General features: G+C 48.1%; 2 protein-coding genes across 2 annotated transcripts in view; one reads left to right on the top strand and one right to left on the bottom strand.

Moving 5' to 3' along the window:
- LOC123775038 (KH domain-containing, RNA-binding, signal transduction-associated protein 2) overlaps window positions 1-25,462 on the top strand; it is a 235,519-nt gene that overhangs the window by 1,095 nt on the left and 208,962 nt on the right. The window lies entirely within an intron of this gene.
- LOC138359603 (tropomyosin alpha-1 chain-like) overlaps window positions 12,645-25,462 on the bottom strand; it is a 14,063-nt gene continuing 1,245 nt past the window's right edge. Inside the window, exons 2-5 of the mRNA XM_069319006.1 lie at window positions 25,172-25,229; window positions 19,069-19,144; window positions 18,768-18,878; window positions 12,645-13,472 (exon numbers count right to left, since the gene is read on the bottom strand). Of these exons, the coding sequence (XP_069175107.1) occupies window positions 12,645-13,472; window positions 18,768-18,878; window positions 19,069-19,144; window positions 25,172-25,229 (1,073 nt within the window). The remainder of the gene's footprint in view (window positions 13,473-18,767; window positions 18,879-19,068; window positions 19,145-25,171; window positions 25,230-25,462) is intronic.

Below are 25,462 nucleotides of genomic sequence, written 5' to 3'. Positions count from 1 at the left end.
CCGACCATTCCCAGCTTACTCACTCTTGTTTCAACGGTCAACAACCATTCCCAGCTTACTCACTGTTGTTTCAACGGTCAACAACCATTCCCAGCTTACTCACTGTTGTTTCAACGGTCAACAACCATTCCCAGCTTACTCACTGTTGTTTCAACGGTCAACAACCATTCCCAGCTTACTCACTGTTGTTTCAACGGTCAACAACCATTCCCAGCTTACTCACTGTTGTTTCAACGGTCAACAACCATCCCAGCTGAGGCGATTAAATTCCATCTGGTATAGAACATGTTCAATGATGATATATAACTATCAATTACAACAAAATTATAATATATAATATACAACCCAAAAACAAACGTTAAATACTGAATAGGTATTAACGATCCAACAATATAAATTATTGAATACTATATGATAGGGGGGATTTTTCGGGATTTTCCGTAATATTCGAAGGATTTTTTCCAAAGAAGCACTGGGATTCGCGGTTCTGAAGGAGGATGTTTGAAATTCAGCTACTGAGAACACAAAGTTTCCAGTAGCACGGGCTATGGTGATCCCGTAGGGGACTTATACCTGGAACGGGATTGCGGCCATATATATACCGTTCGGCCTGAGGGTTATATCAACCACTGGAGGGTTATTAAGGCTGCCACAATGGTTTACTGACCAATCAACGAGTGAGCTCCAATCTTGACTCCAGTTAAATTCGTATTGATTGGTCATTATTGCACTTTATTGCCCCGTACTGCGGTCGTCAAGCGCAGCAAACGACAGATACAATGTATGTAAGATCTTTATTAATATTTAAAATATCATTATAATTTGAATGCTATTAATAATAATAATATTTTTATTAATATTATTATTATTATTATTATTAACAAACATATATATAAATTGTTTGGGGAATGACAATGTCATAATTCCCTGAGGTGGAAAATTAGACTTGTATTTGCAATTAGGATGAAGTTTGTTGGTTTTAATTGATAATTATTCTTCGTTTGAATTTTTAGCGACAAGGTGTTGATATTTATATGGTGTGTGTACACACACGCACGCATACGCGCTTACACACGCACTCATCCATACACACACACACACACACACGTACAAATATAAATATGTGCACGCATGCATACAATGACAAACACGTAAAAATACAAATACACACACATGTACGTTTACAAACGTGCACACACACACACACAGTCGTCTTACAAGATAATTGCCGATTTCCTCAACCGTTGACACATTCAAATTTGAACGTTGCGTAACGTCTGCGTAGTTCAGGCCACCAACGGTCCTCGGGCGGGCCTGGAGCTAGCGTCCAACCCCGCCATAACAACACTTAAGAGTCAATAACAGTACTCGCCAGACTCACCACATCTCTTGACACTAAGTGATGTTTTTGTTCTCATATGTGCACTTTAATACTAACAATTACACATTACTTGTTGCCTTTGTGTATTCTACCTAGTTGTGCGGGGGTTGAGCTTTGGCTCTTTGGTCCCGCCTCTCAACTGTCAATCAACTGGTGTACAGGTTCCTGAGCCTACTGGGCTCTATCATACCTACATTTGAAACTGTGTATGGAGTCAGCCTCCACCACATCACTGCCTAATGCATTCCATCCGTTAACTACTCTGACACTGAAAAAGTTCTTTCTTACGTCTCTGTGGCTCATGTGGGTACTCAGTTTCCACCTGTGTCCCCTTGTTCGCGTACCACCCGTGTTAAACAGTTTATCCATATCTACCCTGTCAATTCCGCTGAGAATTTTGTAGGTAATGATCATGTCTCCCCCTTACTCTGTCTTCTAGTGTCGTGAGGGACATTTCCCGCAGCCTTTCCTCGTAACTCATGCCTCTTAGTTCTGGGACTAGTCTAGTGGCATACCTTCGAACTTTTTCCAGCTTCGTCTTGTGCTTGACAAGGTACGGGCTCCAGGCTGGGGCCGCATACTCCAGGATTGGTCTGACATATGTGGTGTACAAGATTCTGAATGATTCTTTACACAGGTTCCTGAAGGCTGTTCTGATGTTAGCCAGCCTCGCATATGCCGCAGCCGTTATTCTTTTTATGTGGGCTTCAGGAAACAGGTTTGGTGTGATATCAACTCCTAGATCTTTCTCTCTCCCTTTCATTAAGTACTTCATCTCCTATTCTGTATCCTGTGTCTGGCCTCCTGTTTCCACCGCCTATTTTCCTTGCCTTACATTTGCTCGGGTTGAACTTTAGTAGCCATATGTTGGATCATTCATTCAGTCTGTCTAGGTCATCTTGTAGCCTCATACTGTCTTTCTCTGTTTAAATCCTCCTCATAATTTTTGCATCGTCAGCAAACAATTAGAGGAACGATTCTATACCCTCTGGGAGATCATTTACATATATCAGAAACAGTATAGGTCCAAGGACTGACCCCTGCGGGACTCCACTTGTAACGTCTCGCCAATCTGAGACCTCACCCGTCACACAGACTCGTTGTCTCCTGTTGCTTGGGTACTCCTTTATCCAATGGAGTACCTTCCCTTTCACTCCAGCCTGCATCTCCAGCTTTTTCACTAGCCTCTTGTGTGGCACTGTGTCAAAGGCTTTCTGGCAATCAAAAATATGCAGTCTGCCCACCCTTCTCTTTCTTGCCTGATTTTTGTTGCCTGGTCGTAGAATTCAAGTAACCCTGTGAGGCAGGACCTGCCATCCCTGAACCCATGTTGATGCTGTGTTACAAAGTTCTTTCACTCCAGATGCTCCACTAGTTTTTCTCGCACAATCTTCTCCATCAACTTGCATGGTATGCAGGTTAGGGACACTGGCCTGTAGTTCAGTGCCTCCTGTCTATCCCCCTTCTTGTATATCGGGGCTACATCAGCCGCCTTCCAAATTTTTGACAGTTCTCCTGTTACCAGTGATTTGTTATACACTTTGGAGAGTGGCAGGCACAGTGCTTCTGCTCCTTTCTTTAGTATCCAAGAGGAGATTCCATCTGGGCGACCGTGGATGTGTGTGGGCCTTTGTTATATCCAACTCTAGCAAAATGTTCCTTACATCCCCACTAGTAATCTCAAACTCTTTTAGTGGTTCTTGGTTAACTATTCCCTCTCTTATCTCTGGAACGTCTCCTTGCTCTAAGGTGATGACCTCCTGGAATTTCTTATTCAGTTCCTCACACACTTCCTTGTCGTTTGTAGTGAATCCTTCTGCCCCTATCCTTAATTTCATAACCTGTTCCTTTACTGTTGTTTTTCTCCTGATGTGGCTATGCAGCAATTTAGGCTGAGTCTTTGCCTTGCTTGCGATGTCATTTTCGTATTGTCTTTCTGCCTCTCTTCTCATCCTAACATATTCATTCCTGACATTCTGGTATCTTTCTCTGCTCTCCAGTGTCCTGTTATTTCTGTAGTATCTCCATGCCCTTTTACTTTGCTGCTTAGCTAGCCTACATCTCTGATTAACGCATGCACATGTATGTGTGTGTGTGTGTGTGTGTGTGTGTGTGTGTGTGTGTGTGTGTGTGTGTGTGTGTATGTGTGTGTGTGTGTGTGTGTGTGTATGTGTATGTGTATGTGTGTGTGTGTGTGTGTGTGTGTGTGTGTGTGTGTGTGTGTGTGTGTGTGTGTGTGTGTGTGTGTGTACTCACCTATTTGTGCTTGCGGGGGTTGAGCTTTGGCTCTTTGGTCCCGCCTCTCAACTGTCAATCAACTGGTGTACAGGTTCCTGAGCCTACTGGGCTCTATCATATCTACATTTGTGTGTGTATGTGTGTGTGTGTGTGTGTGTGTGTGTGTGTGTGTGTGTGTGTGTGTGTGTGTGTGTGTGTGTGTGTGTGTGTGTGTGTGTGTGTATGTGTGTGTGTGTGCGCGCGCGCGCTCTACGAGGCGCGAGAGTTTAATCCTTGTATACCTCTTATTCCTTTTCCCATTTTGTTAATTTCGTTATTCATCATCATTATCATCTCATTATCATCATCATTATCATCATCATTATCATCTTCTCATTCTTCCTGCGCTTCTTCTTTTCTGCTCTCGTCCTAGGCTTATTTTTTTCCAATTATTCGTATTTTCCATTTTATATTCAACATAATCTTCTGCCCTGTTCCTCTATCTCCTACTTTCTCTTCCATGCGGTATTCCTCCCCCTTCCCTGATCTCCCTCCCATGCGGTATTCCTCCCCCTTCCCTGATCTCCCTCCCATGAGGTCTCCTCTTCCACCAACCAAACAACCCTTCCACAGCCCACTGAGAAGCCTCGTTACGAGACCTCGCCGCTCAATTCAGTGTTCTTTAACCGTTGTTAAGGAGTTCGTTAGCGACGTCTGACTGCGTTATTTCTCACAGAGAGAGGTGAAGTTCTCATGCATAAAGATTGGTACGATCTCTGATGGAAACGTATTTGGGATTACCAACGATTGTTCAGGGTTGTTCAGGGTTGTTCAGGGTTGTTTACGGTTGCAATTCGAGAGGTGTTATAAAATGCTTTCTCTAACAGCCAATTCTCTAGGCTCTCGTGGTGATGAACGACCCGAACCATCGTTATAAGGGGAGGTAGAACCAGTGCCATTAGACCATTAAGTCTAGTGTCTGTAGAGATAATAATTACCATATATAATACATCAGGCAAGTCTCGACTGGCAAGAAAGCGAGACACGGGTTCGATTCCCGGGCAGTGAGAGAGAGATTTGGGTATCTTTAATCTCTTGGACTCTACCCCATGCAGTAATTCGGGACCTGGATGTAAAGCAATTGACAGATTGGGTTCTGGGGAAAATATACGGAATACCCGAGTATTTAGCCTGGAATGTATCGAGCACTTCAGTGTCCCCTACGAAACCTGTGCATCTTTCCTCAATCATGGCGTCCGTGGGTGGGTCTCAGTGTGTGTGGGCGTTCGTGGGTGGGTCCCAGTGGGTGTGGGCGTTCGTGGGTGGGTCCCAGTGTGTGTGGGAGTCCGTGGGTGGGTCACAGTGGGTGTGGGCGTCCGTGGGTGGGTCCCAGTGTGTGGGCGTCCGTGGGCGGGTCCCAATGGGTGTGGGCGTCCGTGAGTGGGTTCCAGTGTGTATGGGAGTCCGTGGATGGGTCCCAGTGTGTATAGGAGTCCGTGGATGGGTCCCAGTGGGTGTGGGGGTCCGTGGATGGGTCCCAGTGTGTGTGTGGGCGTTCGTGGATGGGTCCCAGTGTGTGTGTGGGCGTTCGTGGATGGGTCCCAGTGTGTGTGTGGGCGTTCGTGGATGGGTCCCAGTGTGTGTGTGGGCGTTCGTGGATGGGTCCCAGTGTGTGTGTGGGCGTTCGTGGATGGGTCCCAGTGTGTGTGTGGGCGTCCGTGGATGGGTCCCAGTGTGTGTGTGGGCGTCCGTGGGTGAAAAGATGACCTCAGGATAGAAAAAATGGTCATTTTAGTTTATAGTTAAAGAGACAATCTTCGAGAATGGAAAACATGACTGATTTAGAAGATCATAAAGTGTCTATTTCTAAGCTAGACGAAGCTCAATTCGGTTGGAAAGGGTGAAAAAATTTTGATAGTGAAATGTGTAGGGAATATGAGTGTGAGAGTGAGTGCACCTCCTGTCACACTCACTCTCCCGCGACACGTGAGAATAGAGTGACGGAAATTGACATTCTTGCCTAAGCCAGAATTGGGGAGCCCAAAAATAAAAAGATTCATGAATGTAAATGAAACCACCACCACTACCAGCCACATCAACCATCACCACTGCAATTACACCTCCATCTATCAACCATCCCCCCCCCCTACCCCACACAAACCGGTGTATTTCCACCACAACCACCAACAATCTCCCCCTCTCCCATCCCTCTCTCACGTTCTTCTACCCTATACCAATATTACCACAACAAGGCTATCTTGAGGTTATCTTGAGATGATTTCGGGGCCTTTTAGTGTCCCCGCGGCCCGGTCCTCGACCAGGCCTCCACCCCCAGGAAGCAGCCCGTGACAGCTGACTAACACCCAGGTACCTATTTTACTGCTAGGTAACAGGGGCATAGGGTGAAAGAAACTCTGCCCATTGTTTCTCGCCGGCGCCTAGGATCGAACCCAGGACCACAGGATCACAAGTCCAGCGTGCTGTCTGCTCGGCCGACCGGCTCCCTGGGTCACCAGAGCCACATTTCCACCAAAATCACCAGTATCACTACCACCACAACCCAACCTTCCACCACAATCACCAGTATCACTACCACCACAACCCAACCTTCCACCACAATCACCAGTATCACTACCACCACAACCCAACCTTCCAACACAATCACCAGTATCACTATCACCACAACCCAACCTTCCACCACAATCACCAGTATCACTACCACCACAACCCAACCTTCCACCAAAATCACCAGTATCACTACCACCACAACCCAACCTTCCACCACAATCACCAGTATCACTACCACCACAACCCAACCTTCCACCACAATCACCAGTATCATCTCAACAACTCAATTTCCACAACACACAACCACAACCACCTTCCACCACCACAGTGAATCACGACCTTCACTGCAGGAAGTGTTGGTAGACATTCTGCCTGAAGAATGTTTATGTCTGGAGATCGAATTATTGTTGAGTAGCATACAGGTCTTGAAGGGGCTGGAAAGGGCTGGAAGGGGACTGGAAGGGACCTTGAGGGCTGGAATGAATAGGGACAGCCTTACGAGGGGGCTAGGAACCCTTGAAGGCCCTCGAGATGGGGAGGAGAGGGAGGATAGGTAGGAGCGTCGTGCTTGAACTGCAGTAAAGGTGATTAGGGAACAAATGAGTGATCGAGGATAGGCAGGATGATGGTATGGGATAGGTAAGGAGTAGTTTGGAGGATGGTAGCGGATAGACGGGAATATAGCCGGAGTCTAGAACCATGTTGGCAACACCTTTACACTCACACACACACGCACATGGGTACTAAAGTTCAACTCAAGTAAATGTAAGGTAATGAAACTAGGTGGATGAAACTAACAAGGGATACCGTATGGGAGATAAAGTCCTTCACGAAACGGACAGAGAAAAAGATCTGTCTTTCTCTCTATCGAGTTGGTATCTAGGAGTTGATGTCACACCAAACCTGTCTCTTGAAGCCCACATCAAAAGAATAACATCGGCGGCCTATGCGAGGCTGGCTAACATCAGAACTGCCTTCAGAACCTTGTTTACCACATATGTAAGACCAATCCTGGAGTATGCTGCCCCAGCATGGAGCCCGTACCTTGTCAAGCACAAGACGAAGCTGGGAAAAGTCCAAAGGTATGCCACTAGACTAGTCCCAGAACTAAGAGGCATGAGTTACGAGGAAAGGCTGTGTGAAATGCACCTCACGACACTGGAAGACAGAAGAGTTCGAGGAAACATGATCACCACATACAAAATTCTCAGAGGAATCGACATGGTTATCTTCAGATGAGTGATTGATTTCGTGACTTAGCGTCGCTGCGGCCCGGTCCTCGACCAGGCCTCCTCTTTGTTACACCCCCCCCCCCCAGGAAGCAGCCCGTAGCAGCTGTCTAACTCCCAGGTACCGATTTACTGCTAGGTGAACAAGTGCATCAAGGTGAAAGAAATTCTGCCCATATGTTTCCGGCTCCACCGGGGATCGAACCAGGAACCTCAGGACTACGAATCTCGAGCGCTATACACTCAGCTGTCAGGCCCCTAATCTGGGTAGACAAGGATGGATTATTTAACACGGGTGGCACACGAACAAGGGGACACAGGTGGAAGCTGAGTACCCAAATGAGTTAAAGAGACATTAGAAAGAACTTTTTCAGTGTCAGAGTAGTTAGTAAATAGAATGCATTAGGCAGTGATGTGGTGGAGGCTGACTCCATACACAGTTTCAAATGTAGATATGATAGAGCCCAATAGGCTCAGGAACCTGTACACCAGTTAATTGACAGTTGAGAGGCGGGACCAAAGAGCCAGAGCTCAACCCCCGCAAGCACAACTAGGTGAGTACACACACACACACACACACACACAAACACACACACACAAACACACACACACAAACACACACACACTCTCACACATACACTCTCTCACACACACATACACACACACACACACACACACACACGCACGCACACACACACACACACACACACACACACACACACACACACACACACACACACACACACACAAACAAACATTAAAACAAGACAGTCGCAGAAATGAGATTTAATTCAATATAATAATTATATCGATATCCTCGTCAACATAATATCACTAATGTAATTAGAGGCGAGTCCTTGTTAATGTAATTTAATAAATGCAATTATTAAGATGTCCGTCCAGGTGTCAGGCTGTTAAACGAGGCGAGTGGCCGTTCGAACACCACATATTACTAAAGGTGTTCGAATCACATGTAGGATTGTTCCGTTACTAGCTCGAGGAGGCCTGGTCGACGACCGGGCCGCGGGGACGCTAAGCCCCGGAAGCACCTCAAGGTAACCTCAAGGTAAGGTACTGCTGGGGATATTATAAATTTTGATCTGTTGTTCTTATTATAATCCCCTCACAGCAATGCTGTGAGGGGATTCGAACCCTGAGCCACGGCATTTTTTAATTGATGTATCACGTTAGAGTGATTTTATTGCGAGTAATTATTATTTTTTTATTTTTATTGGAGTGAAGAAATCCTCCTTCAAAGCTTAATTACAGTTAATCACCCTAATAACTACAGACTCCCCTTGTTAGTTTAGAATGGGGGATACAAGACTCTAGATAATGGGGAAAGGGAAGGTAGGGGGTATTCACCCTCCCCTTACTCATACTAAGGGGAGGGGTAAAGGCAAGATATTTTCCCCATTCAAAGAGAAAGGGGGGGGATATGATTTTACCCATTCAAAGAGGAAGGGGAATATGATTTTCCCCATTCAAAAAGGAAGGGAATATGATTTTCCCCATTCAAAGAGGAAGGGAATATGATTTTCCCCATTCAAAGAGGAAGGGAATATGATTTTACCCATTCAAAGAGGAAGGGGAATATGATTTTACCCATTCAAAAAGGAAGGGAATATGATTTTCCCCATTCAAAAAGGAAGGGAATATGATTTTCCCCATTCAAAGAGGAAGGGAATATGATTTTACCCATTCAAAGAGGAAGGGAATATGATTTTCCCCATTCAAAGAGGAAAGGAATATGATTTTACCCATTCAAAAAGGAAGGGAATATGATTTTCCCCATTCAAAGAGGAAGGGAATATGATTTTACCCATTCAAAAGGCTTTCCAAGAAGACACAAGATAAGGGGTATTTCTGCTGCCACCATGTTAGAGTTTAATGAGAGCAAAGGACGTGTCAATGGTCTTAACTCGACCTCTCCATTACCGTAACATTTACTCAAGTATTCAATGATGTCTTTCACTCTCCACTCATCAACTGACTCTATAATGGAAGATAAGGTGTATAACGCACTTAAATTTTACATACATATACTTATATATACATATTCATATACATATACATACATTTACATACATATACTTCCCCTTGATCAAAATACAAGTTAACCGGATATTTCAAGTTAGTTTTCACAGTCACTCGCACCACTATGGAACTGCCAGTAAGTCCTCAAGAGGAGTAAGTAAGACTCAAGACGAACTTGAATCACAGATAGAAGTCTAAGTTATTATCCCCCCCAACTCAATACCGTTTCTTAATGCTCACCAGAGGTTTGCTGGCAATGATTACTTGAGTCTACCCTTCAAAACAGTGTCAGAAACACCCTGTAGATGGCGCCCCTCAAGCACCTGATTGAGTGCCACTTGAAGCACCTGATTGAGTGCCACTTGAAGCACCTGATTGAGGTTACCTTTGTGTTCTGGATCTGAGTGTCCTCTCTCTCAAATATCCCCCCCCCCAAGTATTTACCTGTAATCAGACGCTTAGGCCCTTCTTATTTTAACCCTTCCCCAATTCCCAACCGGAGACTAAACAGTCTCCGTGGTGCAGTGGTAAGACACTCGCCTGGCGTTCCGCGAGCGCTTTGTCATGGGTTCGTATCCTGGCCGGGGAGGATTTACTGGGCGCAAAACCTTAACTGTAGCCTCTGTTTAACTCAACAGTAAAATGTGTACTTGGTTGTAACAACGATTCTTCGCGGCGGGGATCGTATTCCAGGGACCTGCCCGAAACGCTACGCGTACTAGTGGCTCTACAAGAATGTAACAACTCTTGTATATATCTCAAAAAAAAAAAAAAAAAATGGTGGTAAACAGTCGCCTGAAACTATTGAACACGTGATTATCAGAGGGCACTAAGATCACATATGTACACATGGATGCTTCCCAAAGCTGAACCCAATCTTCTACTACTATATATAGGGATTAGCAGGTGACAAACTGATCTAATCATTGTATGATTAGGTGAGATTGCCACCTGTTAATCCCTATATACAGTAGGGATTAGCAGGTGGCAATCCCTATGTACACCTTGGGAGCCGGTCGGCCGAGCGGACAGCACGCTCGACTTGTGATCCTGTGGTCCCGGGTTCGATCCCAGGCGCCGGCGAGAAACAATGGGCAGAGTTTCTTTTCACCCTATGCCCCTGTTACCTAGCAGTAAAATAGGTACCTGGGTGTTAGTCAGCTGTCACGGGCTGCTTCCTGGGGGGTGGAGGCCTGGTCGAGGACCGGGTCGCGGGGACACTAAAGCCCCGAAATCATCTCAAGATAACCTCAAGATCTCAAGATAACCTTCCTCAAGTAGCCTGATACACGCATGTAGGTGTGGATGACAGTGTTACACTGAGTGTAGCTAGAACTGACACTCTTTGTCATTTGTATATATATATATATATATATATATATATATATATATATATATATATATATATATATATATATATATATTCAGGCTGTTACGTTACAGGACAACAGAGTCGTATATTTCCGAGTTCGATGCCGGTGATTCATGTGGATGATTTTGTAATCTCTCAGGTTATTGTAGATTGTATCTTATTAGCGAATTATATTATTATTATTATTATTATTATTACATAAAGCTTATAAATGACGATTGTAAAGTGGTTACTAAACCGGTTGGCAAAAATAAATATTTAATTATTTTAAATATTTTTAAATTACAAGTTTATAATTTATAAATTTATAATTTATAAATTGTATTTATTCATATAAATAATTACATGAACTTTTAAAAACTAGAACATTTGTCTAAAGTTCAGAAAATGAAATTGAACTTTGCTTGAGTTATCTTGAGATGATTTCGGGGCTTAGCGTCTCCGCGGCCCGTTCCTCGACCAGGCATCTTTTTTGTTACACACCCCCAGGGAGCAGCCCGTAGCAGCTGTCTAACTCCCAGGTACCTATTTACTGCTAGGTGAACAGGTACATCATGGTGAAAGAAACTCTGCCCAATTCTTTCCGCCTCCACCGGGGATCGAACCCGGAACCTTAGGACTACGAATTCCGAGCGCTGTCCACTCAGCCATCAGACCCCAGGCCCGAGCTAAGAGTATAATTGAACAATTACATTAAGATTAAAGATATCAGTTGGGTATAAGATATACAGATATCATAACAGTTTTATAAAACAAGGGATACATACATCGAAAGGTATATACCCTGTTTTCTGTTGATATAAACCGAATATATTTTAGTCTAGCACTAAGGTATATTGGCTGACTAGTCACAAAGTTAATAAGAGTGTTATCCACAACACGTGGTTGTGTATAATATATAATCGCACATATACATAATATACATAATATACATAAACCTCTTGTACTATATAAATAATCTCATCCTATAGATTCCGTAGAAAATTAACTTAAAAACCCATCTTATGTATTCCTAGGCCTAGTATAGCACATATATGTCCTATATTAGGTCTAAGATATAGTGTATTGGGGTTAGCATGGCTGGGAGAGGTCAGGCATATTGAGGTATACTGTATATTGAGGTTAGGTTAGGGTTAGAAAAAATTTCCGGTTTTCAAGTGAAAATATTCTCATTTTAGGCGGGACCAAAGAGCCAAAGCTCAACCCCCGCAAGCACAAATAGCTGAGTACATCTCTGTATATGTCCACATACACATACATACATCTGTATATATGTACACGTATGATCTACCTATAATATGTATTAACATATGAACGGCATGTAGCGCATATTTTTAATGTGTTAAATGAAACTTGTTGTATAATATATGTATATAGTGGTAATTAATGAGGGGGGAAATGGAGCCCCAATCATATAATTACCCCCCCCCCCTGTTCCCCCCTAGTGAAATATACAGTTGGCGCCATTACCGGCGGACGATGAGTATTGCTTCCCAATATTATGGTGGTCATACATTATGTATGAGGTGGAGTTAATGCTTTTGATGGTATGGTGTTGAGTGTATGTCAGGGGGAGGGGGGGGGACTAGGAGCTTGTGGGAGAGTTTTGGCAAACGCAGATTTCACTATCATTATTACATCACTATCACCGTCACTATCAAGATCACTATCACCGTCACTATCAAGATCACTATCACCGTCACTATCAAGATCACTATCACCGTCACTATCAAGATCACTATCACCGTCACTATCACCACCACTATCGTCACTATAACCTAATTATCCAATTCCCTTCACAGCAGGAAAACATCAGAGTCAGGCCACATCAATATTGATTTTAACCTTTCTCAGTCCTCTTCAATGCTTTCTCAGTCCTCTTCAATGCTTTCTCAGTCCTCTTCAATGCTTTCTCAGTCCTCTTCAATGCTTTCTCAGTCCTCTTCAATGCTTTCTCAGTCCTCTTCAATGCTTTCTCAGTCCTCTTCAATGCTTTCTCAGTCCTCTTCAATGCTTTCTCAGTCCTCTTCAATGCTTTCTCAGTCCTCTTCAATGCTTTCTCAGTCCTCTTCAATGCTTTCTCAGTCCTCTTCAATGCTTTCTCAGTCCTCTTCAATGCTTTCTCAGTCCTCTTCAATGCTTTCTCAGTCCTCTTCAATGCTTTCTCAGTCCTCTTCAATGCTTTCTCAGTCCTCTTCAATGCTTTCTCAGTCCTCTTCAATGCTTTCTCAGTCCTCTTCAATGCTTTCTCAGTCCTCTTCAATGCTTTCTCAGTCCTCTTCAATGCTTTCTCAGTCCTCTTCAATGCTTTCTCAGTCCTCTTCAATGCTTTCTCAGTCCTCTTCAATGCTTTCTCAGTCCTCTTCAATGCTTTCTCAGTCCTCTTCAATGCTTTCTCAGTCCTCTTCAATGCTTTCTCAGTCCTCTTCAATGCTTTCTCAGTCCTCTTCAATGCTTTCTCAGTCCTCTTCAATGCTTTCTCAGTCCTCTTCAATGCTTTCTCAGTCCTCTTCAATGCTTTCTCAGTCCTCTTCAATGCTTTCTCAGTCCTCTTCAATGCTTTCTCAGTCCTCTTCAATGCTTTCTCAGTCCTCTTCAATCCTTTCTCAATCCTTTTCAACCATTTTTCAATCCTCTTCAACTCTTTCTCAGTCCATTTCAACCCTTTCTAAGGGTTGTAAGGGGAAAGGGTTCTACCCTTTCTCATTCCTGTTTCTGAAATATATTCCAGAAATTGAAATGTTCCTTTCTAAATTCAATATTCCCATCTAAAATGAATATTTCTGTCTAAAATTTAATATTCCTGTCAAAAATGGAATTCCGTGACAGCTTTCTCACAAAGCAACAATTTACGTTGGTGCAACATCGTGAAAACTCTACACAACTCTCTTGCATCGTTGCAGACACCTTAATTTGTATACTGGTGCTCACAGCTACACCCTATAGCTCACAGCTACACCCTATAGCTCACAGCTACACCCTATAGCTCACAGCTACACCCAGAAGCTCACAGCTACACCCTATAGCTCACAGCTACACCCTATAGCTCACAGCTACACCCTATAGCTCACAGCTACACCCTATAGCTCACAGCTACACCCAGAAGCTCACAGCTACACCCTATAGCTCACAGCTACACCCTATAGCTCACAGCGACACCCTATAGCTCACAGCTACACCCTATAGCTCACAGCTACACCCTATAGCTCACAGCTACACCCTATAGCTCACAGCTACACCCAGAAGCTTATAGCTACACCCTATAGCTCACAGCTACACCATCCTAGACCCAGCTACACCCTCCTACACCCAGCTACACCTTCCTAGACCCAGCTACACCCTCCTAGACTCAGCTACACCCTCCTAGACCCAGCTACACCCTTCTAGACCCAGCTACACCCTCCCACACCCAGCTACACCCTCCTAGACCCAGCTACACCCTCCTAGACCCAGCTACACCCTCCTACACCCAGCTACACCCTCCCACACCCAGCTACACCCTCCTACACCCAGCTACACCCTACTACACCCTCCGAGACCCAGCTACACCCTCCTAGACCCAGCTACACCCTCCTAGACCCAGCTACACCCTCCTACACCCAGCTACACCCTCCTACACCCAGCTAAACCCTCCTACACCCAGCTACACCCTCCTACACCCAGCTACACCCTCCTACACCCAGCTACACCCTCCCACACCCAGCTACACCCTCCCACACCCAGCTACACCCTCCTAGACCCAGCTACACCCTCCTACACCCAGCTACACCCTCCTACACCCAGCTACACCCTCCTAGACCCAGCTACACCCTCCCACACCCAGCTACACCCTCCTAGACCCAGCTACACCCTCCTAGACCCAGCTACACCCTCCTACACCCAGCTACACCCTCCTAGACCCAACTACACCCTCCTACACCCAGCTACACCCTCCTACACCCAGCTACACCCTCCCACACCCAGCTTCACCCTCCCACACCCAGCTACACCCTCCTAGACCCAGCTACACCCTCCTAGACCCAGCTACACCCTACTACACCCGCCTAGACCCAGCTACACCCTCCTAGACCCAGCTACACCCTACTACACCCGCCTAGACCCAGCTACACCCTCCTAGACCCAGCTACACCCTACTACACCCGTCTAGACCCAGCTACACCCTCCTACACCCAGCTACACCCTCCTACACCCTCCTAGACCCAGCTACACCCTCCTAGACCCAGCTACACCCTCCCACACCCAGCTACACCCTCCTACACCCAGCTACATCCTACTACACCCGCCTAGACCCAGCTACACCCTCCTAGACCCAGCTACACCCTACTACACCCGCCTAGACCCAGCTACACCCTCCCACACCCAGCTACACCCTCCTACACCCAGCTACACCCTACTACACCCTCCTAGACCCAGCTACACCCTCCTAGACCCAGCTACACCCTCCTACACCCAGCTACACCCAGCTACACCCTCCCACACCCAGCTACACCCTCCTACACCCAGCTACACCCTACTACACCCGCCTAAACCCAGCTACACCCTCCTACACCCAGCTACACCCTCCTACACCCAGCTACACCCTCCTACACCCAGCTACACCCTCCCACACCCAGCTACACCCGCCTAGACCCAGCTACACCCTCCTAGACCCAGCTACACCCTCCTAGACCCAGCTACACCCTCCTACACCCAGCTACACCCGCCTAGACCCAGCTACACCCTACTACACCCTCCTAGACCCAGCTACACCCGCCTAGACCCAGCTACACCCTCCTAGACCCAGCTACACCCGCCTAGACCCAGCTACACCCTACTACACCCGCCTAGACCCAGCTACACCCTCCTAGACCCAGCTACACCCTCCTAGACCCAGCTACACCCTCCTAGACCCAGCTACACCCTCCTAGACCCAGCTACACCCTCCTAGACCCAGCTACACCCTCCTAGACCCAGCTACACCCTACTACACCCGCCTAGACCCAGCTACACCCTCCCACACCCAGCTACACCCTCCTAGACCCAGCTACACCCTACTACACCCGCCTAGACCCAGCTACACCTTCCTACACCCAGCTACACCCTCCTAGACCCAGCTACACCCTCCTACACCCAGCTACACCCTCCCACACCCAGCTACACCCTCCTAGACCCAGCTACACCCTACTACACCCGCCTACACCCAGCTACACCCTCCTAGACCCAGCTACACCCTACTACACCCAACTACACCCTCCCACACCCAGCTACACCCTCCTAGACCCAGCTACACCCTCCCACACCCAGCTACACCCTCCTAGACCCAGCTACACCCTCCTAGACCCAGCTATACCCTACTACACGCAGCTATACCCTCCTACACCCAGCTACACCCTCCTAGACCCAGCTACACCCTCCCACACCCAGCTACACCCTACTACACCCAGCTACACCCTCCTACACCCAGCTACACCCTACTACACCCAGCTACACGCTCCTACACCCTGCTACACCCTCCTACACCCAGCTACACCCTCCTAGACCCAGCTACACCCTCCCACACCCAGCTACACCCTACTACACCCAGCTACACCCTCCTACACCCAGCTACACCCTACTACACCCAGCTACACGCTCCTAGACCCAGCTACACCCTCCTAGACCCAGCTACACCCTCCTAGACCCAGCTACACCCTCCTAGACCCAGCTACACCCTCCCACACCCAGCTACACCCTACTACACCCAGTTACACCCTCCTACACCCAGCTACACCCTACTACACCCAGCTACACGCTCCTACACCCAGCTACACCCTACTACACCCAGCTACACGCTCCTACACCCAGCTACACCCTCCTAGACCCAGCTACACCCTACTACACCCTCCTAGACCCAGCTACACGCTCCTACACCCAGCTACACCCTCCTAGACCCAGCTACACGCTCCTACACCCCGCTACACCCTCCTAGACCCAGCTACACCCTACTACACCCTCCTAGACCCAGCTACACGCTCCTACACCCAGCTACACCCTCCTAGACCCAGCTACACCCTACTACACCCAGCTACACCCCCCACACTACATCATCTACACCTGCCGACCACACACAGTGCGGTTTTTACCTCATCTCTGCCCGTCACATAAAATATTAAGTTTATTTCACTCTAAGTCCCGGGAACAGTAAGGCGAAGGGCGGGCAGTGCGTCTGTGTACTCTAGTGCGTCCTGTGTACTCTGGTGCGTCCTGTGTGTACTCTGGTGCGTCTGTGTACTCTGGTGCGTCTGTGTGTACTCTGGTGCGTCCTGTGTGTACTCTGGTGCGTCTGTGTGTACTCTGGTGCGTCCTGTGTGTACTCTGGTGCGTCCTGTGTGTACTCTGGTGCGTCTGTGTACTCTGGTGCGTCTGTGTACTCTGGTGCGGCTGTGTGCACTCTGGTGCGTCCTATGTACTCTGGTGCGTCCTGTGTACTCTAGTGCGTCCTGTGTACTCTGGTGCGTCTGTGTGTACTCTGGTGCGTCTGTGTGTACTCTGGTGCGTCCTGTGTACTCTAGTGCGTCCTGTGTACTCTGGTGCGTCTGTGTGTACTCTGGTGCGTCTGTGTGTACTCTGGTGCGTCCTGTGTACTCTGGTGCGTCTGTGTGTACTCTAGTGCGTCCTGTGTACTCTGGTGCGTCCTGTGTACTCTGGTGCGTCCTGTGTACTCTAGTGCGTCCTGTGTACTCTGGTGCGTCTGTGTGTACTCTGGTGCGTCCTGTGTGTACTCTGGTGCGTCTGTGTGTACTCTGGTGCGTCTGTGTGTACTCTGGTGCGTCCTGTGTGTACTCTGGTGCGTCTGTGTGTACTCTGGTGCGTCTGTGTGTACTCTGGTGCGTCCTGTGTACTCTGGTGCGTCTGTGTGTACTCTAGTGCGTCCTGTGTACTCTGGTGCGTCCTGTGTACTCTAGTGCGTCCTGTGTACTCTGGTGCGTCTGTGTGTACTTTGGTGCGTCTGTGTGTACTCTGGTGCGTCTGTGTGTACTCTGGTGCGTCTGTGTGTACTCTGGTGCGTCTGTGTGTACTCTGGTGCGTCTGTGTGTACTCTGGTGCGTCTGTGTACTCTGGTGCGTCTGTGTACTCTGGTGCGTCCTGTGTACTCTGGTGCGTCCTGTGTACTCTGGTGCGTCCTGTGTACTCTGGTGCGTCTGTGTGTACTCTGGTGCGTCTGTGTACTCTGGTGCGTCCTGTGTACTCTGGTGCGTCTGTGTGTGTGTACTCTGGTGCGTCCTGTGTACTCTGGTGCGTCCTGTGTACTCTGGTGCGTCTGTGTACTCTGGTGCGTCCTGTGTACTCTGGTGCGTCTGTGTGTGTGTACTCTGGTGCGTCCTGTGTACTCTGGTGCGTCTGTGTACACTGGTGCGTCCTGTGTACTCTGGTGCGTCCAGTGTACTCTGGTGCGTCCTGTGTACTCTGGTGCGTCCTGTGTACTCTGGTGCGTCCTGTGTACTCTGGTGCGTCCTGTGTACTCTGGTGCGTCTGTGTACACTGGTGCGTCCTGTGTACTCTGGTGCGTCCAGTGTACTCTGGTGCGTCCTGTGTACTCTGGTGCGTCCAGTGTACTCTGGTGCGTCCTGTGTACCCTGGTGCGTCTGTGTACTCTGGTGCGTCCTGTGTACTCTGGTGCGTCCTGTGTACTCTGGTGCGTCTGTGTACTCTGGTGCGTCCTGTGTACTCTGGTGCGTCTGTGTACTCTGGTGCGTCCTGTGTACTCTGGTGCGTCTGTGTACTCTGGTGCGTCTGTGTACTCTGGTGCGTCTGTGTACTCTGGTGCGTCTGTGTACACTGGTGCGTCCTGTGTACTCTGGTGCGTCCAGTGTACTCTGGTGCGTCCTGTGTACTCTGGTGCGTCCAGTGTACTCTGGTGCGTCCTGTGTACCCTGGTGCGTCTGTGTACTCTGGTGCGTCTGTGTACTCTGGTGCGTCTGTGTACTCTGGTGCGTCTGTGTACTCTGGTGCGTCCTGTGTACTCTGGTGCGTCTGTGTACTCTGGTGCGTCTGTGTACTCTGGTGCGTCTGTGTACTCTGGTGCGTCTGTGTACTCTGGTGCGTCCTGTGTACTCTGGTGCGTCTGTGTACTCTGGTGCGTCCTGTGTACTCTGGTGCGTCTGTGTACTCTGGTGCGTCTGTGTACTCTGGTGCGTCCTGTGTACTCTGGTGCGTCCTGTGTACCCTGGTGCGTCTGTGTACTCTGGTGCGTCTGTGTGTGTGTACTCTGGTGCGTCCTGTGTACTCTGGTGCGTCCTGTGTACTCTGGTGCGTCCTGTGTACTCTGGTGCGTCTGTGTACTCTGGTGCGTCCTGTGTACTCTGGTGCGTCCTGTGTACTCTGGTGCGTCTGTGTACTCTGGTGCGTCTGTGTGTACTCTGGTGCGTCCTGTGTACTCTGGTGCGTCTGTGTGTACTCTGGTGCGTCTGTGTACTCTGGTGCGTCCTGTGTACTCTGGTGCGTCCTGTGTACTCTGGTGCGTCCTGTGTACTCTGGTGCGTCCAGTGTACTCTGGTGCGTCCTGTGTACTCTGGTGCGTCCTGTGTACTCTGGTGCGTCCTGTGTGTGTGTACTCTGGTGCGTCTGTGTGTACTCTGGTGCGTCTGTGTGTACTCTGGTGCGTCTGTGTGTACTCTGGTGCGTCTGTGTGTACTCTGGTGCGTCTGTGTGTACTCTGGTGCGTCCTGTGTACTCTGGTGCGTCTGTGTGTACTCTGGTGCGTCTGTGTGTACTCTGGTGCGTCTGTGTGTACTCTGGTGCGTCCTGTGTACTCTGGTGCGTCTGAGTGTACTCTGGTGCGTCCTGTGTACTCTGGTGCGTCTGTGTGTACTCTGGTGCGTCTGTGTACTCTGGTGCGTCTGTGTGTGTGTACTCTGGTGCGTCTGTGTGTACTCTGGTGCGTCTGTGTGTACTCTGGTGCGTCTGTGTGTACTCTGGTGCGTCTGTGTGTACTCTGGTGCGTCTGTGTGTACTCTGGTGCGTCTGTGTACTCTGGTGCGTCTGTGTGTACTCTGGTGCGTCTGTGTACTCTGGTGCATCTGTGTGTGTACACTGATGCGTCTGTGTATGTACTCTGGTGCGTCTGTGTATGTACTCTGGTGCGTCTGTGTGTACACTGATGCGTCTGTGTATGTACTCTGGTGCGTCTGTGTACTCTGGTGCGTCTGTGTACTCTGGTGCGTCTGTGTACTCTGGTGCGTCTGTGTACACTGATGCGTCTGTGTGTGTGTACACTGATGCGTCTGTGTGTGTGTACACTGATGCGTCTATGTGTGTGTACACTGATGCGTCTGTGTGTGTGTACACTGATGCGTCTGTGTGTGTGTACACTGATGCGTCTGTGTGTGTACACTGATGCGTCTGTGTGTGTACACTGATGCGTCTGTGTGTGTGTACACTGATGCGTCTGTGTGTGTGTACACTGATGCGTCTGTGTGTGTGTACACTGATGCGTCTGTGTGTGTGTACACTGATGCGTCTATGTGTGTGTACACTGATGCGTCTGTGTGTGTGTACACTGATGCGTCTGTGTGTGTGTACAGTGATGCGTCTGTGTGTGTGTACACTGATGCGTCTGTGTGTGTGTACACTGATGCGTCTGTGTGTGTGTACACTGATGCGTCTGTGTGTGTGTACACTGATGCGTCTGTGTGTGTGTACACTGATGCGTCTGTGTGTGTGTACACTGATGCGTCTGTGTGTGTGTACAGTGATGCGTCTGTGTGTGTGTACACTGATGCGTCTGTGTGTGTGTACACTGATGCGTCTGTGTGTGTGTACACTGATGCGTCTGTGTGTGTGTACACTGATGCGTCTGTGTGTGTGTACACTGATGCGTCTGTGTGTGTGTACACTGATGCGTCTGTGTGTGTGTACACTGATGCGTCTGTGTGTGTGTACACTGATGCGTCTGTGTGTGTACACTGGTCCAAACCTAACTTAAACTAACCTTAACTTATCTTAACTAACGCAACTAAGTCAGTAATTAACATTCTTATATAATAAAATTAATTAAAATATACAATTTAATTTTTTGTTAAATTACGAAAATCACTCTACCTATTAGGCAAATCTGGTCATGCATACTAGGCCAAGTAGGGCGTTCTGGCTATTAGGCACGACATATATATACAAAATATTCGCCTAATAGGCCAAGTTGCCTAAGAAGCCGATTTTTTAAATAAAATAATTAAAAAAATACGTTTCTTCACAGATAAAACCACCTTATATGTGACGTTTGAGTAAGTAGGATCTCCTTCGGCTTATCTTGAGATGATTTCGGGGCTTAGCGTCCCCGCGGCCCGGTCCTCGACCAGGCCTCCTTTTTGTTACATATCCCAGGAAGCAGCCCGTGGCAGCTGTCTAACTCCCAGGTACCTATTTACTGCTAGGTAACAGGGACATCAGGGAGAAGGAAACTCTGTCTATTTCGTTTCCGCCTCCGCCGGGGATCGAACCCGGAATTTTAGGACTACGAATCCCGAGCGCCGAAATCTCAGCCGAACATAAAATTCATTCGCAGCGTATCCTTTCACCTCATGCCTTCAACCTGGCCGGTAGAGGGATGATCTCCCGTTATGCAGGTCGGCGTTCAATCCCCGACCATCCAAATGATTGGGCACCATTCCTTTCCCCCGTCCCATCCAAAAACCTTATCCCTTCCAAGTGCTATATAGTCGTAATGGCTTGGATCTCTCAAGATAACCTCAAGATAGCCATATCCCCCCCCCATGATAAACCTTAATAAGATATCACCAGTAAAGTGAACTTATTCATATATGAACTTTACTACAAGTTCACAAGCAACACTCTAAATTAATTATTACCTTCAAGGAAGGGAGGAAGGGAGTATACATACACATCACATGATGTGTATGTATACACATCATGTGATAGTTACATAATACAATTAAAATACATCACACACAGAGATCACAATAACGTGATGCATCAAATGAACAAATCCACAAGGGCCGTGACGAGGGTTCGAACCGGTCGATTAAGGCAGTGTCTGGGATGCTCCCGGACGCAGGTTCGAATCGTCGTCACGGCCCTTGTGGATTTGTTCAACTAAAATACATACTCAAATACAACCAAGATGTAACATAAGTACAACCCAGACACAATTTCAACACCACAGCTACAACACCACCAACATGGAGGGCGAGGCTACGAGGCTATCCATCGTATCCATCGCGAGGCGAGGCGAGGCTATCCACCAGGCTACGAGGGCGGCCTCGTAGCCTGGTGGATAGCGCGCAGGACTCGTAATTCTGTGGCGCGGGTTCGATTCCCGCACGAGGCAGAAACAAATGGGCAAAGTTTCTTTCACCCTGAATGCCCTTGTTACCTAGCAGTAAATAGGTACCTGGGAGTTAGTCAGCTGTCACGGGCTGCTTCCTGGGGGTGGAGGCCTGGTCGAGGACCGGGCCGCGGGGACACTAAAGCCCCGAAATCATCTCAAGATAACCTCAAGATGGAGATAGAGAGGAGACAAAGCGACCCGCTGGTATCTGATCTGTTTAATGATGCTCACGACCAGATAAGTGCATGAGTGAATGACTGAGTGCATGAGTGACTGAACGAGCCAGCTAGTGGAGCCACGTTCTGAGTGTGTAACCCCCTCCCCCCCCACCCCGAGCCAGAGTGCAGGAACGACCGCGTAAATTGTGTCGTTGCGATTAGATTCACTTCGACTTATCGGGAGAGTGAAGCTCTCGCTTCTTGCGGGGTTGGCGTTCGATCCCCGATGGTCAAAGTTGGCATGTGGGTCCTTGCATGCTCCTTGTCCTCATATCCCAGCTCTTTGTCCTCATATCCCAGCTCCTTGTCCTCAAATCCCAGCTCCTTGTCCTCATATCCCAGCTCCTTGTCCTCATATCCCAGCTCCTTGCCCTCATATCCCAGCTCCTCGTCCTCATATACCAGCTCCTCGTCCTCATATCCCACCTCCTCGTCCTCATATCCCACCTCCTTGTCCTCATATCCCAGCTCCTTGGTCTCATATCCCACCTCCTCGTCCTCATATCCCACCTCCTTGTCCTCATATCCCAGCTCCTTGGTCTCATATCCAAGCTCCTTGTCCTCAAATCCCAGCTCCTTGTCCTCATATCCCAGCTCTTTGTCCTCATATCCCAGCTCCTTGTCCTCATATCCCAGCTCCTTGGTCTCATATCCCAGCTCCTTGCCCTCATATCCCAGCTCCTTGTCCTCAAATCCCAGCTTCCTGTCCTAATATCCCAGCTCCTCGTCCTCATATCCCAGCTCCTTGTCCTCATATCCCAGCTCCTTGTCCTCATATCCCAGCTCCATGTCCTCATATCCTAGCTCCTTCTCCTCATATCCCAGCTCCTTGTCCTCATATCCCACCTCCTTGTCCTCAAATCCCAGCTCCTTGTCCTCCTATCCCAGCTCCTTGTCCTCCTATCCCAGCTCCTCGTCCTCATATCCCACCTCCTCGTCCTCATATCTCAGCTCCTTGTCCTCATATCCCAGCTCCATGTCCTCATATCCCAGCTCTTTGTCCTCATATCCCAGCTCCTTGCCCTCATATCCCAGCTCCTCGTCCTCATATACCAGCTCCTCGTCCTCATATCCCACCTCCTCGTCCTCATATCCCACCTCCTTGTCCTCATATCCCAGCTCCTTGGTCTCATATCCCACCTCCTCGTCCTCATATCCCACCTCCTTGTCCTCATATCCCAGCTCCTTGGTCTCATATCCAAGCTCCTTGTCCTCAAATCCCAGCTCCTTGTCCTCATATCCCAGCTCTTTGTCCTCATATCCCAGCTCCTTGTCCTCATATCCCAGCTCCTTGGTCTCATATCCCAGCTCCTTGCCCTCATATCCCAGCTCCTTGTCCTCAAATCCCAGCTTCCTGTCCTAATATCCCAGCTCCTCGTCCTCATATCCCAGCTCCTTGTCCTCATATCCCAGCTCCTTGTCCTCATATCCCAGCTCCATGTCCTCATATCCTAGCTCCTTCTCCTCATATCCCAGCTCCTTGTCCTCATATCCCACCTCCTTGTCCTCAAATCCCAGCTCCTTGTCCTCCTATCCCAACTCCTTGTCCTCCTATCCCAGCTCCTCGTCCTCATATCCCACCTCCTCGTCCTCATATCTCAGCTCCTTGTCCTCATATCCCAGCTCCATGTCCTCATATCCCAGCTCTTTGTCCTCATATCCCAGCTCCATGTCCTCATATCCCAGCTCCTTGTCCTCATATCCCAGCTCCTTGTCCTCATATCCCAGCTCCTTGTCCTCATATCCCAGCTCCTTGTCCTCATTTCCCAGCTCCTTGGCCTCATATCCCAGTTCCTTGTCCTCATATCCCAGCTCCTTGTCCTCATATCCCAGCTCCTTGTTCTCATATCCCAGCTCCTTGTTCTCATATCCCAGCTCCTTGTCCTCATATCCCAGCTCTTTTCCTCATATCCCAGCTCCGTCCTCATATCCCAGCTCCTTGTCCTCAAATCCCAGCTCCTTGTCCTCATATCCCAGCTCCTTGTCCTCATATCCCAGCTCCTTGTCCTCATATCCCAGCCCCTTGTCCTCATATCCCAGCTCCTTGTCCTCATATCCCAGCTCCTTGTCCTCATATCCCAGCTCCTTGTCCTTATATCCCAGCTCCTTGTCCTCATATCCCAGACTAAGCCTCCCTCTATTAAAATATTGAATCGTAATATTTATGTTCGAATATAATGATGAAAGTGGGATTTGTCTGTTATACATCAATGGAGTGAAAGGTTTTTTCCCATACATCAATGGGGGTGAGTGGAGCGTATCTGTCATACATCAATGGGGGAGAGTGGAGCCTGTCATACATGAATGGGGGTGAGTGGGGCGTGCCTGTCATACATCAATGGGGGTGAGTGGAGCGTATCTGTCATACATGAATGGGGGTGAGTGGGGCGTGCCTGTCATACATCAATGGGGTGAGTGGGGCGTGTCTGTCATACATCAATGGGGGTGAGTGGAGCGTATCTGTCATACATCAATGGGGGAGAGTGGAGCCTGTCATACATGAATGGAGTGACTGGGGCGTGCATACATCAATGAAGAATTACGCCTGTTAGTCATGCATCAATCAGTGAGGCTTTACTCTCCAACATCATTTAGGAAAGTTAAGCTTCCCTCTCCTACATCAATGAGTATGGAGGAAACTCTAACCGCCACTTGTCTGTTCCTGTCACCAACAGACATTAATAAAATGAATAATAAAACCCACAGAAATTATTAGTCTCAGCCCTCACAGTAGCTGAATAAGAAGTTGCAGGCAGCGCCAACAGATGGCGCGAGAATAGACTTTTAGTGTAGCACAGAACACAATCAGCATCAACTAATGACCGGGTGATTGATTCTAATTGCCTGGTAACGACGTGTTTCTTTTTTCCGCCAACAGATGGCGTGGAAATGTATATTTTTGCTATTTAAATGAATACATTAATCCAGAGATAATGATTCAACCTGCCAATGGCATGACAAGGAACATGACACAGTCTGACCATGACATGAGAAGACATGACACAGTATGTCCATGACAAGGAACATGACACAGTATGACCATGACATGAGAAGACATGACACAGTATGTCCAGGACAAGGAACATGACACAGTATGACCATGACATGAGAAGACATGACACAGTATGTCCATGA

Source organism: Procambarus clarkii, chromosome 92 (genome assembly GCF_040958095.1).
Source record: "Procambarus clarkii isolate CNS0578487 chromosome 92, FALCON_Pclarkii_2.0, whole genome shotgun sequence".
Lineage (NCBI taxonomy): Eukaryota > Metazoa > Arthropoda > Malacostraca > Decapoda > Cambaridae > Procambarus > Procambarus clarkii.
This window is presented reverse-complemented; position numbering and strand designations above follow the sequence as displayed.